Source organism: Acinonyx jubatus, chromosome A1 (genome assembly GCF_027475565.1).
Source record: "Acinonyx jubatus isolate Ajub_Pintada_27869175 chromosome A1, VMU_Ajub_asm_v1.0, whole genome shotgun sequence".
Taxonomy (NCBI): Eukaryota; Metazoa; Chordata; class Mammalia; order Carnivora; family Felidae; genus Acinonyx; species Acinonyx jubatus.
Window position 1 is genome coordinate 224,265,076 of NC_069380.1, and position 24,993 is coordinate 224,290,068.

Sequence of the window (24,993 nt, forward strand, 5' to 3'; positions counted from 1 at the left end):
TTGGGTGGCTCCTGTAACCCAGCAGCTTTTTCAGTTAACGACTTCAGTTTCAGTCGCACAGGAAAAGAAAGTACGTGACCCCCATCACTTCTGTGCCAGAACTCCATCATCCCCTTTAAAAAAAAAAAAAATAAGGCAAGTGATGTATTGGAGCCGTTTCTGTAGTGACCTCCATGACCTAGAGGCCCAGCACAGAGGGTACAGGACCCACGTTGATTGACCATCTGCTATGTGAGGGCACTTTATGCACATTGCGTTGACTCCCCACAGCCCTGTGTGATGGATGCCGTTATTCCCACGGTTCTGCTAGAGGAACAGAAAGGGGGTCTGAGTGGGTCCACACTTCACGCCGCTGGTAGGTGACCAAGTGGAGGTTTGACTCGGGTCTACCCCTCTACCCTCACAGCGGTTTCTTCACCCAGCGGGGGACTCACTTCATGTTCCAGGCATCAATGTTATGTTCATTAAAATAGATGAAGGCTGAACTTCTCTTTTACTAGCCAGCTAGAGCTGAACTCGCCAACATGTGGGGTTCAATGCTTTGTTTTCATACCCTTTCCTTTTCATTCACATAGGAAGAGAAAGTCTCATTTCCACGGAAGAACGTGTTTGGTTTCCTGTAAGAAATATTTAGTCTTCTTAAGTTAAACATCAAAATTAGGCTATCCTGGCTGAACAGATTAAAAGTGAGTTGAGTTGGAAGGAGGGGGCCACAGAGCCACCGCCAGGCCACCCGCAGGAACAAGATGGAGGCATAGAGGCGGACCCTGAGCAAAGACTACCCAGAGAGCAGAGCGGGCTCAAAATCGCATGTTGAGACTCCAGAACTGGGCTAGCCTGGAGGGTTCCGTTCGGCTCAATGGAAAGAGCAAAGATCCTTGGTCTGGTGGGCCTGGGTTCAAACTGTAGCTTGTCCAGCCCACAACCCAGAGCTGTTTCTCTTTGGATTCATGTAAAGAAGATGCATCCTCCTGGTCTCCATGCACTACCTGGGCTCCTGTACCCCACTCCCATCCATGGTCACAGTGGACCACCTGCCCCTTCCCCGCTTCCCCCGGGGCTGTCCTGTGGCTGGCCAATGCTTGTCACCCAGTGTGGGGTTATCTGTCTGCGGCGGCCACCCCAGAGATGGCTCATGCAGCCACGGGGCAAACAGCAGCTACTGGAAATTCTCTCGGGGATGTGGGCGCTAATTCTGCTGGCTTTTCCTCTTGTAGGCGGTGGCAATTTTGACAGCCACATACCCTGTGGGTCACATGCCATATGGATGGCTGACGGAAATCCGTGCCGTCTACCCTGCTTTTGACAAGGTGAGAACCCGTGCGGCGTGGTGCCTAAAACACACTCTTTAAAACTAGCTTTTGATGGACAGGCATCTCTGATGAGGAAAACTTTGATACTTCCCCGTCTCACCTCCCTCTGTAAGGTTACCGTGGCGTCGAGGGGGTCAAACGTAATTGTGAAACAGTTCCCTCAGGAAATAACAGAGGCTGTCCAGCTTACCCTGATGCCAGTTCTCCAATGCCCTCCGAACCGTATCCGCTTTTAGGTTGTTCCTGTTGAGGTATCGTTAATTTTTTTGCGAAGGGAAAATAGACTCTCAAGAAAATTGAATACGTTGGATTTTGCCTCTGTCTTTTGTTTATTAAATAAAACTAAGACTAAACTGACCTCAGAGCAGATGTGAAGGAACAGACGGGGTGGTGCGCTTGAGCTCCTAGGCTTACGGAGCTCGTTCAACACTTGGGACCATGCGCGCTGAAGTTGTCCACACCACCGACCTGGGTCCAGGTTGGTTTGGATGCAGCAGACTTACTCCAGCTGAAAGCCTCTGTTAACAACAGCTCTGCCCCCTCCGCGGCTGCTGGCACGCCCTAGGGAGGCACGTAACCCTTCAGACTTGCAGCCTGTGGCTGGGGGGGGGGGGGGGGGGGGACTGTCCTACCAATCATTTAATTCATGTCTATTTCATTAAAGCTTAGTTATTTGAACCTATAGACTTTTACAGCAAAACATACCCCCCCCCAAAAGATAGTATACGATGTTTTAAAATGAAAAATGGGGGGGCGCCTGGGTGGCGCAGTCGGTTAAGCGTCCGACTTCAGCCAGGTCACCATCTCGCGGTCTGGTCCGTGAGTTCAAGCCCCGCGTCGGGCTCTGGGCTGATGGCTCAGAGCCTGGAGCCTGTTTCCGATTCTGTGTCTCCCTCTCTCTCTGCCCCTCCCCCGTTCATGCTCTGTCTCTCTCTGTCCCAAAAAAAATAAATAAACGTTGAAAAAAATAAATAAATAAATAAATAAATAAAATAAAATGAAAAATGGGGAAAGAAGCACACAACCTGCCACGTGTACTTTTAATAGCAGCTACTTTGCCTTGAACTTCTCCAGGACAAGCTCAGAGCCACGGCCGATACCACTTTATCTTCCCCCAGCAAGAGTCCTGGAATGTGAGGAGAGGAGGCCTCTTGGCCAGGGGCCCCAGCACATCAGTTCTGGCAGCACAGGCAGTTTGGGCTCTGACTAGCTAAAGCTGGCCTCCCTCCTCCCCTCACCCCAGCCCCCCGCTCCCAGACTCGCGTGGACATGGGAAATCCTGGGAGGCCACACGAGCAAGGCCCAGCCACAGGCTATATATGCTTAGCTCTTTCTTTCACATAGCCTCCGGATTCTCAAATGTTTAGTTGTTTGTGGGCTTCTAGAAAAGAGCAATACCTGTGGAGTGGGGCCCCAGAAAGGGTTCCTGTCCAGCTTGCCTCATTGACGCAGGGCACACCCCCCACGCCCCAGGCATCTCTGAGTGGGGATGAGCCAGGGGCGGAGACTCAAGTCTGGAAAGACAGTATCCACTGTGGGTCCACCTTCTTCTCTGTGGTCTACCAGCAGACTCGTGCAAACACACACACACACACACACACACACACCCTCTGTCACACGTCCCCATCCATGGCATCCTTCCACCCTGTACATCCCCCATGGTGTCACCTGCCTCTGTTCCCAGCCCCATACTCACCCATGAATGGCAGCTCACTTCAGGGATGCCCACCATGCAGCCTAACAAGACAGGGCGGTGGTGCTGCCCGGATCTCTTCACTGGGTGTGGAACCTCCCCAGTGGACTACGAGCTAGACCCACTCCCCGTTTCACACATCAGCATCTCGCAACATCAGGAAGCAGCGTATCTCCTAAAAATGCTCTGAGAGCAAACTTGAGGCACGAGTGGCTTGCGGGAGATTTTCCTCCTTGTAATTCTTGTTTGAGTGAGTTTAATCCAATCTATTGATAGAAATTGTCATCTTCGTTTTAAGTCACGTGCATATAGAAGTAAATCCCAGGGGCGCCTGGGTGGCTCAGTTGGTTAGTGTCCGACTCTTGGTTTCTGCCCAGGTCGTGATCTCACAGTTTCACGAGTTCAAGCCCTGCATCAGGTGCTGTGCTGACACCAAGGAGCCTGCTTGGGATTCCCTCTCTCTCTCTGTCTCTCTCTGCCCCTTCTCCACTTGCACTGTCTCTGTCTCTGTCAAAATAAATAAATAAACTTAAAAAAAACAGAAAACAAGAGCTAAAAAAAAAAAAAAGAAGAAGTAAATCCTAGAAAACCAAAATGCATAGAAGTCTTCTTGCTAAATTTCTAGCTCTTGGAGACCAAGATTATGTAAGAAAACGTGATGAGAACAGGAAGCACTGAAGAGTCAGAGCCTCCGGGCTGGGGGAGGAAGTCTCATCTGGAATTTTTTTTTTGGCTACCTCGAAATAATAAAACTTAACAATGTAACACGATACAGTTTCAGCAGGCGCATCCAAGAAAAACTCGGTTTCGTTCGCGATCACAGAGGTTAGGTGATACGAAAAAATCCCTTGAACGAGCGTGTACCTCCAGCCAGCAACTGGCATGGCTCAGAACCCTTGTGGGGCCTCGCTCATTGTTCCAGGCACGGCAGGGAGGTCCTCTAAGCCATTCGCGTGAATGCCGTCTGTTCGCCCAAATCTGAGACCCCTCTGTGTGGACTTGCAGAATTTGCTGCATTGACAATTGAGATCCTTAGCCTCTTTGTGGGCTCCGGCCTAAGACATCTAACATTTCTTGCATAACTTCTGGTGGCTCCCACTGAATAGCAGCAACGGGGAGCGTTTTCCACTCGTGCAGAATCTCTCCGATGTTCAGTTCTCACCCGCGAAGGGCTATGTTGCTCAGCAGATGGGGCAAACAAAACGAAACACGGACGCCAACCTAATGGTCCCTGCTGGTGTGTTTGTTCCAACCACGCTGGCGGAACGAACTGCGGGCGTAGAAACCAAAGCGCACGCGAAGGCGCTGCGCCACGCTGCTGTCCCCCACGGGCGACATGGCGCTCCCGGGTTGGTTTCCTGACTCTCTGTGGCGCGCCCACTGGGGCCCCTCTCTCGCAAATCCCCGGGGCGGGGGAGGTGGAGAGACTTGCACTCTGCCGCGGCGGCAAACTCTGTTGTTCAGAAAAGCGGATCCACCTTAGAGGCTGGGATGACACAGGCTCGAGCAGAGGTTTGTGCTGGCGGCGTGGCACGTACAGGGGGAAGGGACCGGGGAGACCGCCTGAGCTCCCAAAGTAAAGGAACCATCAGAAGCTCTTTTCCCAGTAGAACCCGTATCCGCTCTGCTTCTGCGTCTTTCATCCAGCGGGACGCGAGCCAGGAGCCCCGGTGTGCTTCTGTCGGTCGCCCCTGGGACTAACTGGATCCCTGGTGGAGGCCGGGGGGTCTTTTTCTCCGCTGGTGTTCGTGATGAGGGACCAGGCACCAGTTTGATCGGGTGTTAGGCCTGCTTAGCAGTGGCGCTGGGATGGTCTGAGCAAGCCTCAGGATGGGCGAGAGGACATTTGGGCCGTCCGCACTGGTTGCTTAAAACTCAGTGTATGGGGCGCCTGGGTGGCGCAGTCGGTTAAGCGTCCGACTTCAGCCAGGTCACGATCTCGCGGTCCGTGAGTTCGAGCCCCGCGTCAGGCTCTGGGCTGATGGCTCGGAGCCTGGAGCCTGTTTCCGATTCTGTGTCTCCCTCTCTCTCTGCCCCTCCCCCGTTCATGCTCTGTCTCTCTCTGTCCCAAAAATAAATAAAAAACGTTGAAAAAAGAAATTAAAAAAAAAAACAAACTCAGTGTGGCGGCGGTGAGCACCTTCTCTGCAAGAAAGACTGTGCTGAGGGGCAGGAGTCAAGGGGAAGAGTGAGGTGCCCAGTTCTGTGTCCGCAACCTGCGTGCACCTTCCACACGTGCCCCCTGCAACGTACCCACCTCCAGAGAGCTCTGGGCTCGCCTGCATTCCAGGAAGTGGGGCCCCGGGGCACTTCGGGCTATAAGATCAGAGAGGCTTCAAGAAGCAGACGGGCTGTGCCCGTGATGTGCCCCAAAGAGGGTAGCTTTGAAATTCACAAGATCCAAAGAGACGAGGAGGAACAGAAGCACAGAAACATGAAAACACCAAGTGTGATAGGGGAAGAGGAAGAGGTTGTATCTGGAATACAAGTGGAGGAGTCTGGGTCAGGGCAGGCAGGGCCGAGAATGCCCGCTGGTGGGGAGGACAGGGCCCCGAAGGTCACCGAGCTGGGCTGTAGCTTCGAGGAGGTGCCAGGTGGCCAGGAGGGGCCACCCGGGCCGGGGCCCTGGACTAGGCTGGGTGGGTGGCCAGCGCCCAGGGAACACAGACTCAGGAGACACTGCCCAGAGTTCCGTCCAGAACCCCCTCCGGTTCACGTTCAAGTCCAGAAGCCTGACAGCTGTCTAAGAGAGAAAGTGACAGCCGTCCTCCCAGCTGTCAGGTGACACCCGTACTTCAGACACATCCAATAAAACCAAAACAAGATGCTCTTCAAGATGCACATGTGGTCAGGATAACCACTGTCCCTTTCTTTCGCCCTAGAATAACCCCAGCAATAAACTGGTGAGCACCAGCAACACGGTGACAGCCGCCCACATCAAGAAGTTCACGTTCGTCTGCATGGCCTTGTCACTCACGGTAAGGAGAGAGACTGACACCACCCCCCCTCTGTTGTTGTTTGTGGAAAGGGGAAATGGCCGTTTTAAAGGGAGACGCCTTGTATTCCATACTGTGATGTTATACGGAATTAAATAACAACCTCTTAAAAACGTTGTTGTCCCCAAGTATGAACAGCAGTTATTTAGGAAGGTCATTGTATACAGGAAGAAGGGGTAGACTTCTGGCATTTCCAGAGACTTCTGAACATGCTGAAGAAGGGCAGACTTTGCCCTTCGTTTTAATAATACTCTGGTCTTCCTGAGTAACTGCTGGCCCATTTTTAAACATCCGTCAACTGTATAAACATCCCCGTCCCTCTTCCAAATCTCGTTGGTGTTATTTCAGTTACCCCCGTAAAAGATCCTTTGCTGATCACGCTTATTATACCGCTGCTGTGTCCTATCTATTTATTCATCATTCGACGCGTACTTATCAAGCACCTACGAGGTCCCAAGCCCGGTGCCGTTTTCGAGGATACAGCTGTGGATAACAGCACACATCGTGCACAGCCTAAATAAGCAACATACATCCTTCCTATATCAACCGCCATGCAATTTAAGTGTAGAAGATACTGTTCAAAAAACATGGATATACATGCTCTATAACCCTAAGCACATGGTATATAATTTAAGATAGTTTGTAGTAGCCAAAAAAAAAAAAAAAGAAAAGAAAAGGAAAAAAACATTTATAACCAAACTTCCATTGTGGACTGTGCCCTTTGAGTTCTAAAGAGGGAGATGAGAAGGAGGTAAAAAGAAATGCGGGGCTTTTGAACTTAGTTCAGTTTTTCTTGTTTGTTGTGGTGACTACACATTTCCTATTAAGTCCTGTAGAAAGTCTCCATGTATAAAGTACAATATAAGTATGTTCCAGAAATGCCGGGGGCACGCAGCTCTCATCATCAGTGACTGATGATGAGGACCTAAGGCAGAAGGTTTGGTTGCCCTGATGAGAGGCACACTGTAACTTTAGCCCTTCTAATTGTTATCAAAGGGATTATTGGGCTTGCTGAACCTGAGAGTGGTCCTTAAACTCAAGCCCTACACATGTTTTAAACCTTCGATGGAGGGGCTCCTGGGTGGCTCAGTTGGTTAAGCGTCCAACTTGGGCTCAGGTCATGATCTTGCGGTCTGTGAGCTCGAGCCCCGTGTCGGGCTCTGTGCTGACAGCTCAGAGCCTGGAGCCTGCTTCTGATTCTGTGTCTCCCTCTCTCTCTGCCCCTCCCCTGCTCATGTTCATGTTCTCCCTCTGTCTCTCTCTCGCTCTCTCTCTCTCAAAAATTAATAAACATTAAAAAAAATTGAAACCTTCAATGGAGGGGCACCTAGGTGGCTCAGTCAGCTAAGCGTCCTCCTCCTGATTTTGGCTCAGGTCATGATCTCAAGGTTCGCGAGTTCGAGTCTCGCATAGGGCTTTGTGCTGAAGTGCAGAGCCCGCTTGAGATTCTCCTCTCCCTCTCTATCTGTGTCTCTCTTTCTCTCAAGATAAATAAATAAACTTAAAAGAAAAGATTCTTTAAGGAAAACCTTCAATGGATATTTTTCCAAAGCCCACCGTTTAATATTTGATCCATTGATCGAACACTTGAATAGATCATAACAAGGGCAACACGAGACAAATAGCCTGTCCCATCCATCACACATCACGACCTTGTGTCCTCAACCGCCCCTTGACCCCAACCTGCCCCTCCCGCCAGTTGATCCCTCATGAAAGTGGGGGGGTGGGGAGTAGGGGTGTTGGAAACATAGTCCTGTGCCACCTCACCGAGGAAGTATGTCTGATAGCACGCCTGCTTAGTCGGGACAGGTTACCCCAGGCAACCCTGCTCCCCTATTTGCGTTATTTCTCTATGGCGTGCAGATTTTTCCATAGTTCCCTAAAATATTAGGAAAACAGTGAGCAACCTTGAAACTGTTTAAAAGAGTATTTTAGAAAAAGCAGAGGGAAGGTTTCTATTCCAGGAACAGAAATATTCAGCTTTTGGAGACTATGTGAAATGATTGGAAGTCAAAAGTTGAGTCGAGTCGGATGCCAGGTGCTATGACTTAGACCTCATCCCTCCCTGAAAGCTAGAAGCTCTGGGTTGTCACTGGCTCTGCAGTCCAGAGTCTGCTCTCCTCTGTCACCTGTCACTCCATTTAAAACATCTCCCCCCCCAGCTACAGTTGAGCCCGACAGAGAACTTTGCCCTACCGGACTTAAGGTTGTTCCTTCTCTCCTTCGGTGCACGCGCAGTAACCTGCACCTCTAAGTCAAGTGCAACTGGTTTATTTTGACATGGTAATGATCTAGAAAAATGCTTTGATTGCCCATGTAAAGGCTTTTCTTTTCTTTTCTTTTCTTTTTTCAGTTTAATTATTCCAATCCTATCCTCTGTAACTAGAAGTATGTCAGGGTAGATTTTCACAGAAATTCGAAGCCCTTCGTTGGGAAGAAACTTGGAGATGAGCTAATCAAAACCCTTAATTTCTTAGAAAAGGAAATGACTCAGAGAGGATAAGTGACTCGCCCGAGCACCTGTAACAGAACCAGCTAGAAGCCAGCCTTCCAAGCCCACTCTCCAAACCCTGCTGGGTCCAGCGAGTAGGAACCACTGTCTGGCCCAGAGGCTCCAGACATGGGCGCCATGCTTGAAACGGTGGTTTCTTCCACACTAAAAACAGTAGTATTCGAGTTTGCCGCTAATCAAGCGTCTCACACATTATCCTTACAACGGTTCAGTCGGCCCAACATCTTGGCCACAGGAATTGTCTTTAAAAGACATGGGGGACAAGTAAACAATTTTTTTAAGTTGAAGTATAATCGGCACACAGCGTTACATTAGTTTCAATTACGGGGTTTTGGTTTTGGTTTTGGTTTTTCTTTCCTAAATGTTAAGCTGTGGCTATAACGTATACGTATAACGTATGCGTATACGTTCCTGTAGCACTTTCCGTATTCAGTCTTTGTATCTGTTGCTCCCTGTTGGCTCTGAAGTGCCCGAGGCAGGGTCTGTGACTTAGCCACCTTCTGTCCTCAGGCCCGAGTATCCTATCAGGCACCGAAGGAGCACCATGAACCGTTAATAAATACATCCGTCGATTAAGATTTAACCGTGAGTCAGAAGGGTACTGATAGCACTCATCCCTGGTGGGCGAGAGTCTCCTTATTTATATTCAATTTACCCAACTTTTACTTTTTTTAATTTTTATTTATTTATTTTGAGAGAGAAAGAGAGCAGAAGGGGGCGGCGGTGGGGAGAGAAAGAGAGTCCCAAGCAGGCTTCGCACTGTCCACACAGAGCCTGATGTGGGGCTCGATCCCACCAACTGTGAGATCGTGTCCTGAGCTGAAATCCAGAGTCAGAAGCTTAACCCACAGAGCCACCCAGGCGCCCTGAGTTTATGCAACTTCTAAAGCTTTCGTAAGAGGCCCTTTACTCTTGAGTCTGGTTTTGTTTTGTTTTTATCATTTTTTTTAAAATTTTTTTCTTTAACGTTTATTTATTTTTGACAGAGAGAGAGAGACAGAGCATGAGTGGGGGAGGGGCAGAGAGAGAGGAAGCCACATAATCCGAAGCAGGCTCCAGGCTCCGAGCTGTCAGCCCAGAGCCCAACGCGGGGCTCGAACTCACGGACCGTGAGATCACGACCTGAGCTGAAGTCAGACGCTCAACCGACTGAGCCACCCAGGCGCCCCATGTTTTTTTTAATTTTAAAACTTCTTAGTGTCGGGGCATCTGACTTCAGCTCAGGTCATGAATCTCATGGTTCATGAGTTCGAGCCCCATGTCGGACTTTATGCTTACAGTGCAGAGCCTGATTTGGATGCTCTGTCTCCCTCTCTCTCTGCCCCTCCTCTGCTCGTGTTCTCTCTCTCTCCCTCTCTCTCAAAATAAAGAAATGAACTTAAACAGAAAACTTAGTGTCAGGAAGTTAATGTAGCAGCGGCCACTGAAACACTCAAGAGCAGCACACATTGTGTTTATTCCAGTGGATGGTATCACATATAGATTCCGAGCCTCCTGATGGCACCAACAGCCTTACCGCCTTCTGTAAGAAGAACACCTAGAACACCTAGAACTACAGCACTTTCTGGAGCTCTGCTTCTTTGGGCACACTAGCTCTTCTCCTGGGGTCTTTGAGAAGAGCTGACCCCGCAGATTCTGCAGACACTCAGTGACCCAGGGATGCTGACTGCTTTTCAAAAGCAGATGTGTAACTGTCTAGAACAAAAGTCCATCTTTCCATCCGAATGGACTCGCTCTCCAGGCCCTGACATTTTGGGTTCGACATCTGCCTTTGCCTGTGAAAAATACGGCTGCGTCACTTTAAAAAAAATTTTTTTAGTGTTTATTCATTTTTGAGAGAGAGAGAGAGAGAGAGACAGAGCGTGAGCAGGGGAGGGGCAGAGAGAGAGGGAGACACAGAATCGGAAGCAGGCTCCAGGCTCTGAGCCGTCAGCACAGAGCCTGACGTGGGTCTCGAACCCATGAACCGTGAGATCATGACCTGAGCCAAAGTCAGACGCTTAACTGACTGAGCCACCCAGGCGCCCCTAAAGTATATCTTGTAATGAGCTAACATATTTCCCTTTTATTTTATTTTATTTTTTATTTTTATTTTGAGAGAGAGAGGCAGAGATGAAGGGACAGAGAGAGAATCTCAAGCAGGCTCTGCAGTGTCAGCCCAGAGCCCGACGAGGGGCTCGATCTCATGACCGGGACATCATGACCTGAGCCAAAGTCGGATGCTTAACCAACCGAGCCACCCAGGTGCCCCACGGCTGTGTCACTTTTGACAGTTAATAAGAGACTCATATTCAGTACACTACAATGCACATATACATCCATTCCCTAGTGTAGACTTTCCATTTAAATTCAGAGTCTCTGTTCTACTCCAAAAGCTGGTTCTTCCTCATGCCTTTATCCGGGAGTTTTCCTTCAAGAAGGGCAGCAAAGGCCCATGAAGATGGACTGGGGAGGTGGGTCAAGTTAAAAAGTAGAAATACTCTTCCCTTAGCACCTTCCTTTTCCTCCTTCCGAGCTGCCTTGGGGAAGAAGCACTGATCGGTGTCATTTGATGGGAGTCAGGGTGAGGAAAGGGGGGGCACTTGAGTCCCTCCGAAAGATTGTCTTGAAAATGGTAGAACTGTCAGATGAAAAGCGATCCCCTCGGTAGCCACAAGGGGAAGAGACATAATGCCAACCAGTGTTAGCAAGGTGACTGCGTCCTGACAGGCTCAGTTTGTCCAGCAGACAACCGTGGGGAACACGGGCCGAGGGTGGCGGTGAGGAGCTTGCGGTCAGGGAGCAGGAGCAGTATCCCTTCCTCCTGGGCAAAGGCACTGGTGATTCTAAAGGTACAGAAACTCGGCCTCTTGGTGGCCCCTCTGAGTTTATCATGATTCCTTTCTGGATTCTAGATTTGGGGGTAAAATAGAGACCATTAGCCAGGGTACGATGTGTCTTTTCAACAGTCCTTTCAATGAGGAAGAGGTGTCCCAAAGACCAGTTTCCATTTTGACTTCACAACGGCATTTTAAGAACATTCGGTATTTTCTTGAGCTCCTTTCTGCTCTAGTTCTGGGGAGCTGGTGCGAAGAAGGCGGCCTCTCTGCTCCGAGAGAATTGGAAAAGAATCCACGCAGAGCACAGGCTTGGCTGCTGCTGGGGCCTCCCCAACCCCCTTGACACAAGATGGAAATGGGCATCCATCCAGATGGATCTTGGCAGGCAGAACCAGCCGGGTACTTCTGTGCAGTGAACAACCTTCACAGTCATACCCAGCATCCCCTGGTCGCTGAACCCAGAGACAGTCAGGAGGGGAGGATGGAGGAGTGCCGATCAGAGGAAGGGGAGAGACCACGGGTCAGAAAAAGAACGGAGAGGTTGAGAGTCCAGGAAAGATGGGCAGAGGCAGAGGTGGGGACACAGAGAGGTAGGGAGGATGTGAGGGCCCCAGAGAGCCCGGAGCCCTCACAGCCCTCCAGGGCCCTGCCAATCCTTTCAGTACAAATTGCTGTAGATTTTAGAGGCGCTAAAAGAGACAGGTGTTTAAGAAACCAGTGACTTTGACAAATTGGCAGTTGGCCAAATAAGCTATTCTGTAGAGTGATCTTGGGGAACGGGCCTACATCGGGGAGGCAGGTATGGAGTGAGATCCTCACCAGGCTTGTCCAGACTTGGTTTGTGGCCCCAGAGTCAGATTATGCCAAGGTCATGGGACTGTGCCCGGATCTCCAGAGTGTATCCCACTGACCTCTGTCACCTTCAGTAGATGGAGGCTGCTTGGTGTGTGTGTGTGTGTGTGTGTGTGTGTGTGTGTGTGTGTGTGTTGCTGTCCCTTGAAGCAGAGAGAGGAGAAAGCCACCTGCGTGCCAGCCGACCGCACCGCCTCACACAGTAGGGTACTAAGTGTGTCTGAGGCCGGCAGCCGTTACTACTAAAGCATCTGTTTCTTTTTCCAAAAGTTAAAGTAAGTTTCTTTTACTCTGGATCCTCCTGAGCTTTGCTTTTTGATGTCAGTGGGTGGGAAAAAGGGGAAGTGTGGATCTGCACTCAAGCCTGAATCTTCTGCTCTGAGTTGCTATGGCTCTAATTGTATCCGCCAGAAATTCCCGTATTGAAGCCCTGACGTCCAGCATCCCTGAATGTGATCTTACTGGGAAACAGGGTTCAGATGAGGCACTGCGAAGTGAGTGAGGTGGGCCCCTAATCCGTATGATTGCTGGTCTTACAAGAGGGCAAATCCGGACACAGACAAGCCCGGGAGCATGCCACAGGGCGCCACCAGAAGCCAGGGAGTGCCTGGAGTGGACCTTCCCCAGGGCCTGCGAGGGGGTGCGGCCCCATCCACACCCTGATGCCAGACTCCACGACCGTGGGGCAAGAACCTTGGGTTGTGCTGAGCCACCCGGTTTATGCTACTTTGCTACGGCGGCCCCAGAAAACTCCTACACTGACGTGGTCAGGGAAGGCCACGGATCGATTAGCCACACGTGACTATTCAACTGCCTGGTTTCTTTTTAAATTCTCCACTTACTGTTTGCATAAGCGTCTCCATTATTTCCAGATTCTTTGCGTAAGAATCAGAGTAGCAGGTTTGCTGAGAAATACTTTTCGTTGGTACGGCACTGTCCCCAAATTTCTGTGATTAATTATATCCTCGCAGGCCTGGTTTTTCGGGGTTTTTCTCGGGGGTGGTGTTGACATCACGGCGTCCGATGGAAGCAGCGGTGGGGGATGTGGGTTACTTTGCATTTTGGCTTTGCGCTGCTGTCCCCGAATTGAGTCATCCCATACACCTCTGAATCAGGCCCTTGAACAGGCCACTGTCCCCAGCAGCGAAAAGCCTAAACACATTCCCAACGTCCGGAGAAGGAATTAAGTTGCTAGTATTTTATCCAGTTGTATTTATTCCTCCAAGTTGTCTCAGAACCTCGACACTTCTCTTCTTCCCACTTCGATCTTATAAATGGTATCTGATTTGGCACCAAGGTGTGGAGATTACTGGTTTCGGTTTAACGTGTGTGTTCTACAAAGCGAAGGACGGTGAAGACACCGCATTCTCCCCGGGGCCCGCCGGGGAGTCCCGATTGGCCCGTGGATCCTGCAGGGACAAGTGTTGGCTGCTGACCCCCCACCGGCTCAGGTGCGGTTGCCAGGCTCCCCGAGGCTTTTCTGGTGCAAGGGCAGATTTATCAGAGTAAGGTGACAGTGTTGTTCCAGCAATGGCAGAGGAACCCGGCAGGGACTGAGTCACAGACTTCCAGGAATTGTATTTGATGACCGTGCCTCTTTTCTTAGTTGTTTTTAGGAGTCTCTGCTCAAAAACAGAACCAGCGTGGAGAGTAGTTTTCTTCTTACACGGTGGGCATGTTACAGTGTGTAGGACTGAGACATGGCTTGCTCACATGCATAGGCAGGACCCTCCCAGGGGCAGTTCACAGTAAGGTGGGTGGACAGGGCAAGGCTGATGCCCGTGGCTTGTCGGTTTTCTGATTTCAGCCTGTGCTCACACGCTCCCGGGTACTTGGGGCTCTGAACGTGAGCGTGTTCCCGGTGGCCTGAAACTCTCGGTGCCCTGTGGGATTTACACGGATACAATATGTAAGGGGTCAGCAAAGCCCACGTAAAATACCTCCGTGATCTCAAAGAACCCCACAGAAACGCATGTACATCAAGCAGTGTGTGAAATGAGCACAGCGAGGACGTGAAATGCCACTTGGTCCGTTGAAGGGTCATCCTGTGTGCTTAATGAAGCCAGAGACCGTTGGACCCAGGAACAAAAGAGAACAGTCAGAAACCACTGAGGTCACGGACGTATTTCACTGGTTGACCTCTCCCAGCTCTTAGGTGACCCCTGCGCCTACAGGTGGGCTTAGAAAGTGACCTGGAAAGCAAAGTCACTTCTGGCTAATGATATGTGACCTTTGCCCAAAACGTTATTTTCTCTTAAAGGGTTTATTACTGCGTTTCCTGCTCTGGGGTCCAACACAGTGAGGTAAACATGACTGAATTGTGCCACGAGATTGTTCTCGGGGTCCCTTCATACTTAACCTTCTGAGCCCAGGGCACCACTCAAGAGAAACACAGTGTGATGGTGAGAAAAATTAGCAGTGCCTGGAAAAGCTGCTCGCCGTGAATCAGGTGCCAGATGGTTTTCAAGGGCCTGTCTTTTGATCCTCCCCGAGAGATGGCTCTTGACCGACAGGGCTCGAAGAATGAATTGGGCCAAAACAAAACAAGACCGCCAGCACCTCTGAACTGGAAAGGGGCTTAGAGGCAGGGCTGCAAGCCTGCGCTGAATGGCCCTGGGGCCCTGGGAGAGGGATTTACCCTCAAGCTGGAATTCAGTACCCCAGAGCTCTGTGTTTACGCACGTGGTCCTGAGGTCCTGGGGCCTGGAGTCAAATCCCGGCTCCTCTGTGCACCAGCTGGGTGGCTTTGGAAGGGTCATCTAAAACTAAGCCTCAGCTTCCCCAGCTGCCAGACGGGCATGATAAGAATACCCTCCTCCTAAGACTTACGAGCATAGCGCCAGGCACGCTGTAAGCAAAAAACACCAGCTCTCGTGATCAGGAAGTCCCCCAAATACACGGGATTCCAGGCGAAGATAAGGTATCTGTGTATGTAAACGAGCGGCTATTGGCACATTGGATGCCAGTGAATAAATCTGTGAATTTTTCTACTTCTATCTATACATCTTTCCAAATTCCTGTGGGATTTTTTTTTTTTTTTTGGTGTTTTGAAAAAATCAGTGTCTCGATAGATGTGCACATATCTTCTCCAGGAGGACCGGACGCATACACGAGACATATAATATGCGCACCGGTTTTCTCCCTGAGGCTTGGGAAAGCTCTTCGGAGGCCCCGTCACACCTTTCTGTCTGTGGCCTCCAGTGCCAAATGCGGACAGTGCTCACTCCGTCCGTCGGCCGTCTTGCTAACTCAGAAATGTCAGTTACCCACACTCTACAGTGAGCACAGGAAGAGAAATCCATGTTTTAGCCTTCTGGCCCAGAACGTCCGATACGTTTGTAGATGCCAACCAAATGTTGGAAATGCCGGCAGGGAAAGATTTGAAGCCACACGTGTGTGCACTGCAAAAATTCTCTGAAGCCTGAGCTTTAGAAGGATGCTCGGGGCGCTCTTCTGATGGGCACAGCTACCCAGACGGAGGACACATGCATATCTACCCAGGCAGTCCTTCACCAGATGCTCCAGCCCCTGCTACATAGCGGGCTCTGAGGCTACCACAATGAAATAAACACACAAAGTCGCGTTTTTCGATGGAATGTATCGTCTCCTAGAGCAGACAGGCGGTAAACATATACTGTGGTGTTGGGCAGTGTGTTCGTTTTCTGTGGCAGCTGTAAGAAATTGTCCCGAACCTGATGGCTTAAGAACAACAGAAATGTAGGGGCGCCTGGGTGGCTCAGTCAGTTAAGTGTCTGACTCCGGCTCAGGTCATGATCTCACAGTCCGTGAGTTCGAGCCCCGCGTCAGGCTCTGTGTTGACAGCTCAGAGCCTGGAGCCTGCTTCCGATTCTGTGTCTCCCTCTCTCTCTGCCCCTCCCCTACTCTCTCTCTCTCTCTCTCTCTCTCTCTCTCAAAACTAAATAAAATTTTTTTAAAAAAGAAAACAGAAATGAACTCTCTCATAGTTTTGGAGGCCAGAGGTCTCCAGAGGCCAGAAATTCAGTGGACTGGGCTGCTGTCAGGGTCTTTGTTCTCCAGCCTCGCTCCCTCCCATGGCTTCAGAGAACCTGTCCCTTGCCTTTTACAGCCCTTGCTGGCTGCCATGTTCCTCGGCCACATCACTCCCGCCTCTGTCTCTCTTCCTAGGACCACCTCCTCTCTGTGCCTGTGCGGGGTCTCCCTTTGCGGGGCTCTCACGTTAGGAGGATTCTGTGACGGTGTTCAGGGCCCCCCAGACGTCCCCAGATAATCATACCTCAAGATCCTTAATCTAATCATACCGGTTACTATACAAAGTGATGGCACTTGCGTGTCCCGGGGATTTGGGACTGAACAGGTCTTTGCATGGCCATTACGCGACCTGCAGCAGGCACTCACAGGTGCTTGGGAGAAAGATAAAAGGAAAGAGGGTGAGGGAGACTCCGCTTTGGACGGGCCGTCAGGGAAGGCCCCCCGGGAGCACATTTCCCATAGGCTTTCTGTTTCCTTCCTCTTTTCTGATTGTGCGGGGCAATTTCTGTTCCATTCTCCTTTCCGAATTCCTAGTACTATTTGATCCGACTCGCCACTTTTCCACGGATTGTGAACGCTGTTTTCTTTAATGCGTTGAATTCCTGCCCCCCTCGCGCCCCCCCAGTGACTCCAGGAGGACATGGTCACCCTCTCCCACGCGAGCAGCCAGCCTCCTTCTCCTTGCAGGTCAGAGTCCCATCCAGAAGGCTCTTCTTCGTCTTGGCCCCCAGCTTCCTGAGATAAGCCTTGTCTGGAAGGGATTAGGTTGGAGGCTAAGGAGACAAGGTGACTGAGTGACTAAGTCTGCAGAAATCAGGATGGCATTGCAACACAACTGGATGCCTCCAGAGCCCTGAGTCCGGTAGGAAAATATGTGCCATCGAGGGGCGGAGGCCGCTGCAGAATGTAAGGTGAAGGTATTTGGTATTTAAAGCATTTTAATTCTAAAGCTTCAGAGCTTCAGGCCTCCAGGACCCTCCCAGGAGGGAGGGAAAGCCAGAAGCAGCAGCAGCGAGAAGGACGCAGTCAGAACACTCCGCCCGCCGGGTTATTTTCTCTGTGACACACTAAGATAATCCGTTTCGGTGAGGTTCAGATAATCCTGAAATAACTCCTTATGCTGTTCTCACTGCATAAGTCCCCAGGAAGCACAAATCTCAAATATAGCAACAGGAACTCTGCTCTGCCTCCTCGTCCCCCACCCGGCCCCCGGCCCCAGCCGCAGCCCCCTCTGCGGGACCGGTTGCTCACCCCGTCGGTATTGGGAGCGCCCCTAATCCCGGCCGGCACCCAGGCCCCGGCCACGTGCTGCTCTCGGGGCCTGAGGCGCTGCTGGCAGAACCACGGGCCTCGGACAGGGCGTCACGCTCTGGGCAGCGCGCCCCTTGTTCCCTCTTGCTGCCCTGGGGGGTAACAGAGCGCATCCCCCCCGTACACATCAAGAATTGCCAGTTCTGGGGCGCCTGGGTGGCGCAGTCGGTTAAGCGTCCGACTTCAGCCAGGTCACCATCTCGCGGTCCGTGAGTTCGAGCCCCGCGTCGGGCTCTGGGCTGATGGCTCGGAGCCTGGAGCCTGTTTCCGATTCTGTGTGTCCCTCTCTCTCTGCCCCTCCGCCGTTCATGCTCTGTCTCTCTCTGTCCCAAAAATAAATAAACGTTGAAAAAAAAAAAAAAAAAAGAATTGCCAGTTCTGAATGCATCCCGCTCAGGGCCGCCTCCGAGGAGAGCGTGTCAGTCCTGAGGCCCTCGGCTGTGTTCTGGAAAGCTGCAGAATCCAAGCCGCTCAATAGTAAAAGCTGCCGTTCCACGGGACCTCGACCAGTCCCGTTTTCAGAGTTAAAAGTTTGGTTCACGCGAGTGACCCAGTCTCACCTTCCTGCTGCTGAACTTGCCCAGGGGCTGTCTGTCACTCAGCCATCGGGGCAACGGACACTGCAGGCCTTATTCGGGCCACGGTACCATGCTGACCCTGTGTCTCCAACAAGGACAGCCTGTTTGGGGCTTTGTTCTGCGGGGCCGCCCCACCCCCGCGCCCGGACACTGCCTGCTCATTGTTCGCATTATCCGGGAGAAGAAAATGACCCTCTTGTGCATGGGGAGGACAGAAGGGACTGAAGGTAGAGAAACTGAATTCAGAACTTTCTCACTTGGCACCTCTCAGAGTGTCCGTGGAGCGTGTACCGATGGAAAGCTCTGGTGCGTCATAAGCGTCTTGGTGCGTCTGCTTTTTAAGCAAGTCATCACGCATTGCGGATTTGCGGGGTTCCTTGGTTTGTCTGGGGGAACTCAGAGGAGACTAAACCAATTAAGACCAGTCCCCGAAACTCCACCTAAACCCTCATAAGAAAATGACAGTATAAAAAGATTTTTCAGGGACGCCTGGGTGGCTCAGTCCGTCAAGCATGGACTCTCAGTTTCGGCTCAGATCATGATGTCACGGTTTCGTGAGTTCAAGCCCCGCGACAGGCTCTGCACTGACAGTACAGAGCCAGCTTGGGATTCTCCCCCCGCCCCCGCCCCGTGCTCTTCTCAGGCTCACGGGGAAAAAAATTTTTTTAATTAAAAAAACGTTTTAAAAATTAAAATTTTATTCCATCACAGTAAAATGCACCTACTGTAAAACTTAGCATTGTAACCGTTGATGGAGTTCAAAATTTTCAGGTTTTAAGGTTTTTAGTCACTTTTCAAGTTTTAGGTGTTAAAGTTCAGTACATTCAGTTGTGCAACCGTCCCCCCCCCCCCCCGCCCCATCCATTTCCAGATCTCTTCATCTTGCAAAACTGAAACTCTGCACCTGTCAAACTAACGCTCCCCACCCCCCCCACCCCCTGCCCCTGGCCCTGAGCAAGTTTCGGTTTGACTGTTAACCGTCAACGGAAAGTCAAGGCTGAGCGAAGCTCCGAAGCTCCGTTTGGAACTTTCTAAACACTCTTCAAGTCGGGTAAGAATAGGAGAGAATTGAACATTGTGCAGCCAGAGGCAGCGCCCTCTGCAGGCTTGGTGCACGGCGCCCCCTGCTGGTGGGAGTGTGTGCTCCTTGCTGACAATGCAGTCTTCGCTCCCAAAGAAGCCCTGAGCGGTCCAACCAGGTGTATTTTTGGCAGTTTCCTTCCATCTAAGTGACAGCAGGGATGGTTTAGTTCTCGTGTTCTTTTAAAAAGCCGACTGTAAAACCCACGTCTGAGAAACGTGAACTTTTTACCGCGGCTCTGAGAGGTGCATCTACTCCCTTAGGAACGTGCTTCTGGGTAAGACGTGTCACAGCAAGTCTGACTGTCAGCAGGCCACGCTGGGAATACCAGGGGTGACAGAAACACTCTGTGATGTGCTTTTCCGAGCTCCCCAGCTGCACGGAAAACCAGGTTGTGTTTCTCTGTGTAACAGGTGCAGTTTACCCCACCTGTTTCTACCGAACTTTCTACCTGCCCGACCTTCCGGAGACCGCGCCCCGCGTCTCCTCGCTGTGTCTTACTGTAACGCTCAGGACTCTTACTCTCCTGTGACGGTCTCCTCCATGGCAGTGTCCCCTCCCTCCTCGGCGGCCCCCTCTTTGTCAGAGGACGGTCAGCGCCGGCCCACAGAACGGCAGCCCGGCCCCTCTGGCGATTCCTCCGGGCTTGCTCCCCGTCACCCTCTTTAACGCCGATGTCCAGAAATGGGGCTTCTTGGCCACTTTCGCACATTATGTCTTGCTTTAGGCATTTCCACTCTAGCAAAACGGCCTATTTGTTTCCCTTCAGAACCGGGACTCCCCCGCTTCTAAGAGGCATCTCGATGGAAAGCTGGGTCACGAACTGGTTTGCACTGGGAAGGCTCTTCGAAATGACCGAGTGTGGCCCAGGTGGCAGCCAGCAAGTGGGAGTGAGAAGCTGGGCCAGACGGGCTAGACGGGCTTGTGGAGCACACCTGGGCTCCAGGCTGCCGTGGCCTAATGCTCATTCATATCACACGGCATCCCTGCCTCTTCCTTCCTCACCTCTGTCCCCCAGAGTTTCCCTTTAATACTAACTGTAATTCCTCCAAATCGATCCTTCCTGCGCTCCCCCTGGCCCCTGGCCGACTCCCCTGAACTGTTACAGTAGTTCCCCTGCTTCTGCTCTTGTTCCCCACCCCTAGTCAGTCCTCACACAGCATCAGAGACTGGAGGGCCTGTCAGCACGGTAATCTGACCATACCACCCCCCCCCCCACCTCCGGGGCATGGCCCGGCGCCATGACTATGGCCCACAGAACCCTTGGCGAACTCCCCACCCCACCCCCTGCCATGTGCATACAGCCAACTCTATTTGATGCTAAGAATCAAAAGCCCAAATGATGTTCCTTGGGTCTCCATCGGCTCTCACTAAAAACTCAGGCAAGATGGGCATGGGTTATCTTGATAGTGTCCCGCTTTTTCTGACAGTGTCCCTCCACCCCCAAGTAAATCCAATCAGTGTCAGTGTGCCTTCCGAATGGGGGGACACGGGACGCAGCTTCCCAGGACGCTGGTTATGAAAACTGAGTTGCCAGCCGCCTTCTGAAAGTTGCCCTCCCTCGAAATCGGGACTTCTCACATCCCGATCATGGGCACACATCGACTGGATCTGGGAAGACAGATACAGGGGTCCTTTTAATGCTAAAATGTTCTTTTGACAAAGAAAAAAGAATACTCGTTCTTTGTGGAAACCAGGGAAAAGCACAAAGAGGAAAATAAAATCAATTCTAATCTTAACCACCTACAGATGACTCCTCTATTAATATTTTATTGAGGTCCCGGGAAACCTTTTAGGATGACAATGGCTAAGACTGATTGATCACATTGACCATGCCAAGTACTGACGGGGCGCTTAGCACATGTCACAGGCCCCCCAACGTGGGGCCACAGATGTTCTGGTGGTCTGGTCGTCTACAGTGCAGTTAGGAGCTGGCCCCAGATTGTGAATCAACTTATTCCCCAAACTCACAGTCCAGAGCCAAGCTCAGAACCACCTCCTTGTACGCGGTATCGTTGAGGGTTAACCACTGGCTTACCCACTGGAGACTTAAACCCGATTAAAAGGCTATTGACCCTTTCTTTCTAAGTAAAATCTCCAAACAAAAATAATGCCCAGGGCTGACAATTTTAACCAAAAACAGCTGGATGAATTTTACTTTTTCTAACTGCAGGGGATAAGAATCTCAGAGTTACTACTAATCCTGATTCTTCGGGGTAACGAAGACAGCTTTGTTTTGAGTTCCTCAAAAGCATGGTCAGCAGCTTCTGGAAATTAAGTCAAACCCAGAGCTCTTGGCAATGGAGCTCCACAGATTTCTTTGTGGAACGGAATCCCCACAGGACACAGTGGAATCTCCCCAGGACGTGCAGACACGGCTGCCCCACTGTGGCTGGGTTTGTATGTTTTCGAGTTCAGATGCTGACAGAGACAACTGGCTGCTTCAAATCCCAATCCCGAATCCTTGTTCCCAGGCAGGGCAGGGACTAACTCTGCGTGACGAGGCGAGGCTTGGGAAGGACGCCCCTTCTGTGGTTCTAGTCACGTTGACTCAGACGATAGCATCGTAGACCCACGGGTGTTATTTCTGTGAGGCTTAGGGCTTCCTTCGTCTTTTGTGCACGCTGTCAGCCTGTTTGAGGATTCTAATATATGGCAGAACTTTGTCATAATGTAGATCATTGTTATACAGACTTAGAAACAAGAGGTTAAATGCTGCCCCCAACACAGAACAACCACATACAGGTGAAGCCTTAGCTTAACAGGTTGCCTCTAAGGAGCCAAAGCATCATTAGAAACCATGACCATTCATGTTATAATTGTGAATAAAAGGACTGTGGCCCAGGGGCACGTGGGTGGCTCCATCGGTTGAGTGTCTGACTCTTGATTTCAGCTCAAGTCATGATCCCAGGGTTATGGGATCAAGCCCCACATCAGGCTCCTTGCTGAGCACGAAGCCTGCTTAAGATTCTCTGTGCCCCTCTCCCCAGTTCTCTCCCTCCCTCTCTCTCTCTCTCCCTCTCAAGTAAGATTTTTTTTTAAAAGGGGGCTGCAGCCCAAGGGTGGTTCATTTCTCAAGAGGCTAATACAATTAAAAGAAAAAGCCAGTAACCCTAAGACAGAACGTTTGTCTGGAGTGGTCTATGCTCGACTAGAGATGAATGTACCTTGAAACACAAATAAGTATTTTCAAAGTTCACAATAGAAATGTCCTAGTCCATGGTCTGGTCCTTAGAAGACTCCGTCTGTCAAATACAAGAAGAGTGGGTCATGGATCTTCTTTAATATCCTTTTAGCATTCGTTTAGATTTACAGAAGCTGTGTGAAGATAGCTCGGAGAGCCACTCTCGCTCTGTCTAGCTCTACGAGGGCCCCTTTGACGCAGTTGTGAGTCGTGGAGCCAACACGACCGTGACTTCAGCTCACAGCTCATTCCGATTTCACCAGCTTTGTCCTCACCTCCTTCTCGTGTTCTAGGTCCCATCTGCGTGACCACATTACAGTTAGTCTCCTTTTCCCTCAGTATCCTCTGGTCTGGAAGAGTTTCTCAAACTTTGTTTCTGTGGCCTTGAGAGTTTTGAGGAGGAATACTCACTAGGTATTGTGTGGCACGTCCTTCCACGTGGGTTTGTCTGAGAGTTTTCGCTGTTAGACCGCACTTCCGGGTCTGGGGGGAGGAAGCCGACCTAGGCGAGGTCCCATTCTCCTCACATCGTATCAAGAATACAGGGTATTCACTGAGTGTTGTATGGAAACCAATTTGACAATAAATTTCGTATCAAAAAAAAAGAATACATGCTATTGACATGACTTAATCACTGTTGGTGTTGACCTTGATCACCTGGCCAAGGTCGTGTTTGCCAGGTCTCCACCGTAAGGGTCCTTCACCCCACTTTCTGCAACTGCTCTTTAGAAGGAAGTTTATGCGATCAACTTGAGGAGTAGCAGGTATGTGTCACCTCCCTGAGGCCTTATCCAAATATGTAAACTATTTGGACCTCTGTGTGGCCGATTTAGCCTTATTTGTTTATATCAGTGTGGGCGCATGGGTATTTATGGTATCCTGGGGGTCATAATTCAATTCTGTATTATTTTGGTGCTCACATCGTTCCAACTTTGGCAATTGGGAGCTCTTTCCACTGAGCTCCTATGTTCTTTGACATGTTACTCCAGGGTGATCATCTCGTATGTTTCCTGTCCTCATCTTAGAATAAGCCACTTCTCTAAGAAGCCCGGTTCCCTTTATTGGAGAATAAATAGAAAAACCAAGATCTGGGCACCAAGTGGGTTGTTCTATTTTGCTGGCCGCTGCCTAATGAGATAATATTGACAGTCAGCTCTGCAGGAAAAAAAAAAAAAAAAAAAAAAATTCAACCCTGCAGCTGCTCCAAGGAGAACAAATCATGTTCATTGTCAGTAGTTTATTAGGTTTGTGTTCTGGTTTGGAAAAGTCAATGTCATTAGGCTCTGCAAATATTTGAGGAACACGGCCTCCATGGTCAACGGGGAGGGCGTGTTCCTAGGGAAGACTCCTCTGGCTGAACTCATTAGAATAACACTTTTCCTGAAATGGTCTTTGTTAGGTTAACTTCTGAAGCTTCTTGTTTTCTGAAACAGACTAGTCGGATCTGATCTGATTAGTACTCTTTTTTTTTTAATTTTTATTTTATTTTTGAGAGAGAGAGAGAGAGAGACAGAGTGTGAGTGGGGGAGGGGCAGAGAGAGAGAGGGAGACACAGAATGCAAAGCAGGCTCCAGGCTCCCAGCTGTCCGCACAGTGCCCGATGCAGGACTCGAACTCACGAACCGTGAGATCATGACCTGCGCTGAAGTGGGACGCCCAACCGACTGAGCCACCCAGGCAGGCACCCCATGATCTGATTAGTATTCTTAAGGGAAGTTGACGTGCAGGTGCATATTGCAGCTTTTAACCACCACCATACCTACTTCTAAGTTGCACATATTCCCTTCTGGGCAGTGCAGGAGACAGTCGCCTTTTTAGGGACTTGCTGGAAGGCAAGGGGCATTTTCATACTGGAAGCAGGGCAGAGACAAAGGGCCGTATTTATAAACTTGGGCAGGGACAGGGGAGGGGGGAAGAAGTAAGCATCAAGATACGTAGTGTCCCTTCTCTTTGAATAGTTACCTGGGATTGCTGAAGCCCCAGACCAGACTAACAGCGTTCTTGTTCTAGAAGACCCAGTCTAGGCTCTACGTGTGTGGGACTGAAAACCCCAAAGAGGCGCCTCCTTGTGGCATGTGACCTTGATAGGGACGTGTAAGATATGCTTGGCACAGGTAGATACCGGATGGAGACCAGAGGGGTTCAGTGATTCCAAGTAAATGCAGCGGAACTTTAGAAATGGAGTATGAAGCCACCTCCAGGGAGGCTCTATTAGAGATCCACCAGACCTGCACATTTGATTTCCAAGGGACCAGAACTGTGGCCACTCGTCCAAGTACTTGATAGTTACGTAAGTGTCTCGTGTGACTTGTCCCTGTCGCTGTGTCCTCCGGACACAGATGGGTCATCTCCTTCAGAGGTTACTGATAATCTCCTCCAAGGCAGTAAAAAGCTGCCAGGTGAACATTATCCACGTGGAGAAGCAAGAGAGAGGAATTCCCTTACCGCACACGCTTGCTTGTACCGTCCTCTCTGACGGACGATCACACCCTCCTTTCTCCTCGGTTTGTTGAAACTTAAAGACCACCTTCCAGTGACTTACAAAACAGAGAGGTTGGCTTTATCTCACATTCAGATAATCACCATCACATAAATACAGCATACCAGTGATTCTCCCAAAAGCTCAAGTTCTTCGGAGAATAT

The 24,993-nt window shown here is 50.5% G+C and overlaps 1 protein-coding gene across 1 annotated transcript in view; it reads left to right on the forward strand.

Annotated features, from left to right (window-relative positions):
* Positions 1-24,993, forward strand: part of ANKH (ANKH inorganic pyrophosphate transport regulator) — a 137,568-nt gene that overhangs the window by 101,549 nt on the left and 11,026 nt on the right. The window contains exons 7-8 of the mRNA XM_015068857.3: positions 1,218-1,310; positions 5,889-5,984. Of these exons, the coding sequence (XP_014924343.1) occupies positions 1,218-1,310; positions 5,889-5,984 (189 nt within the window). The remainder of the gene's footprint in view (positions 1-1,217; positions 1,311-5,888; positions 5,985-24,993) is intronic.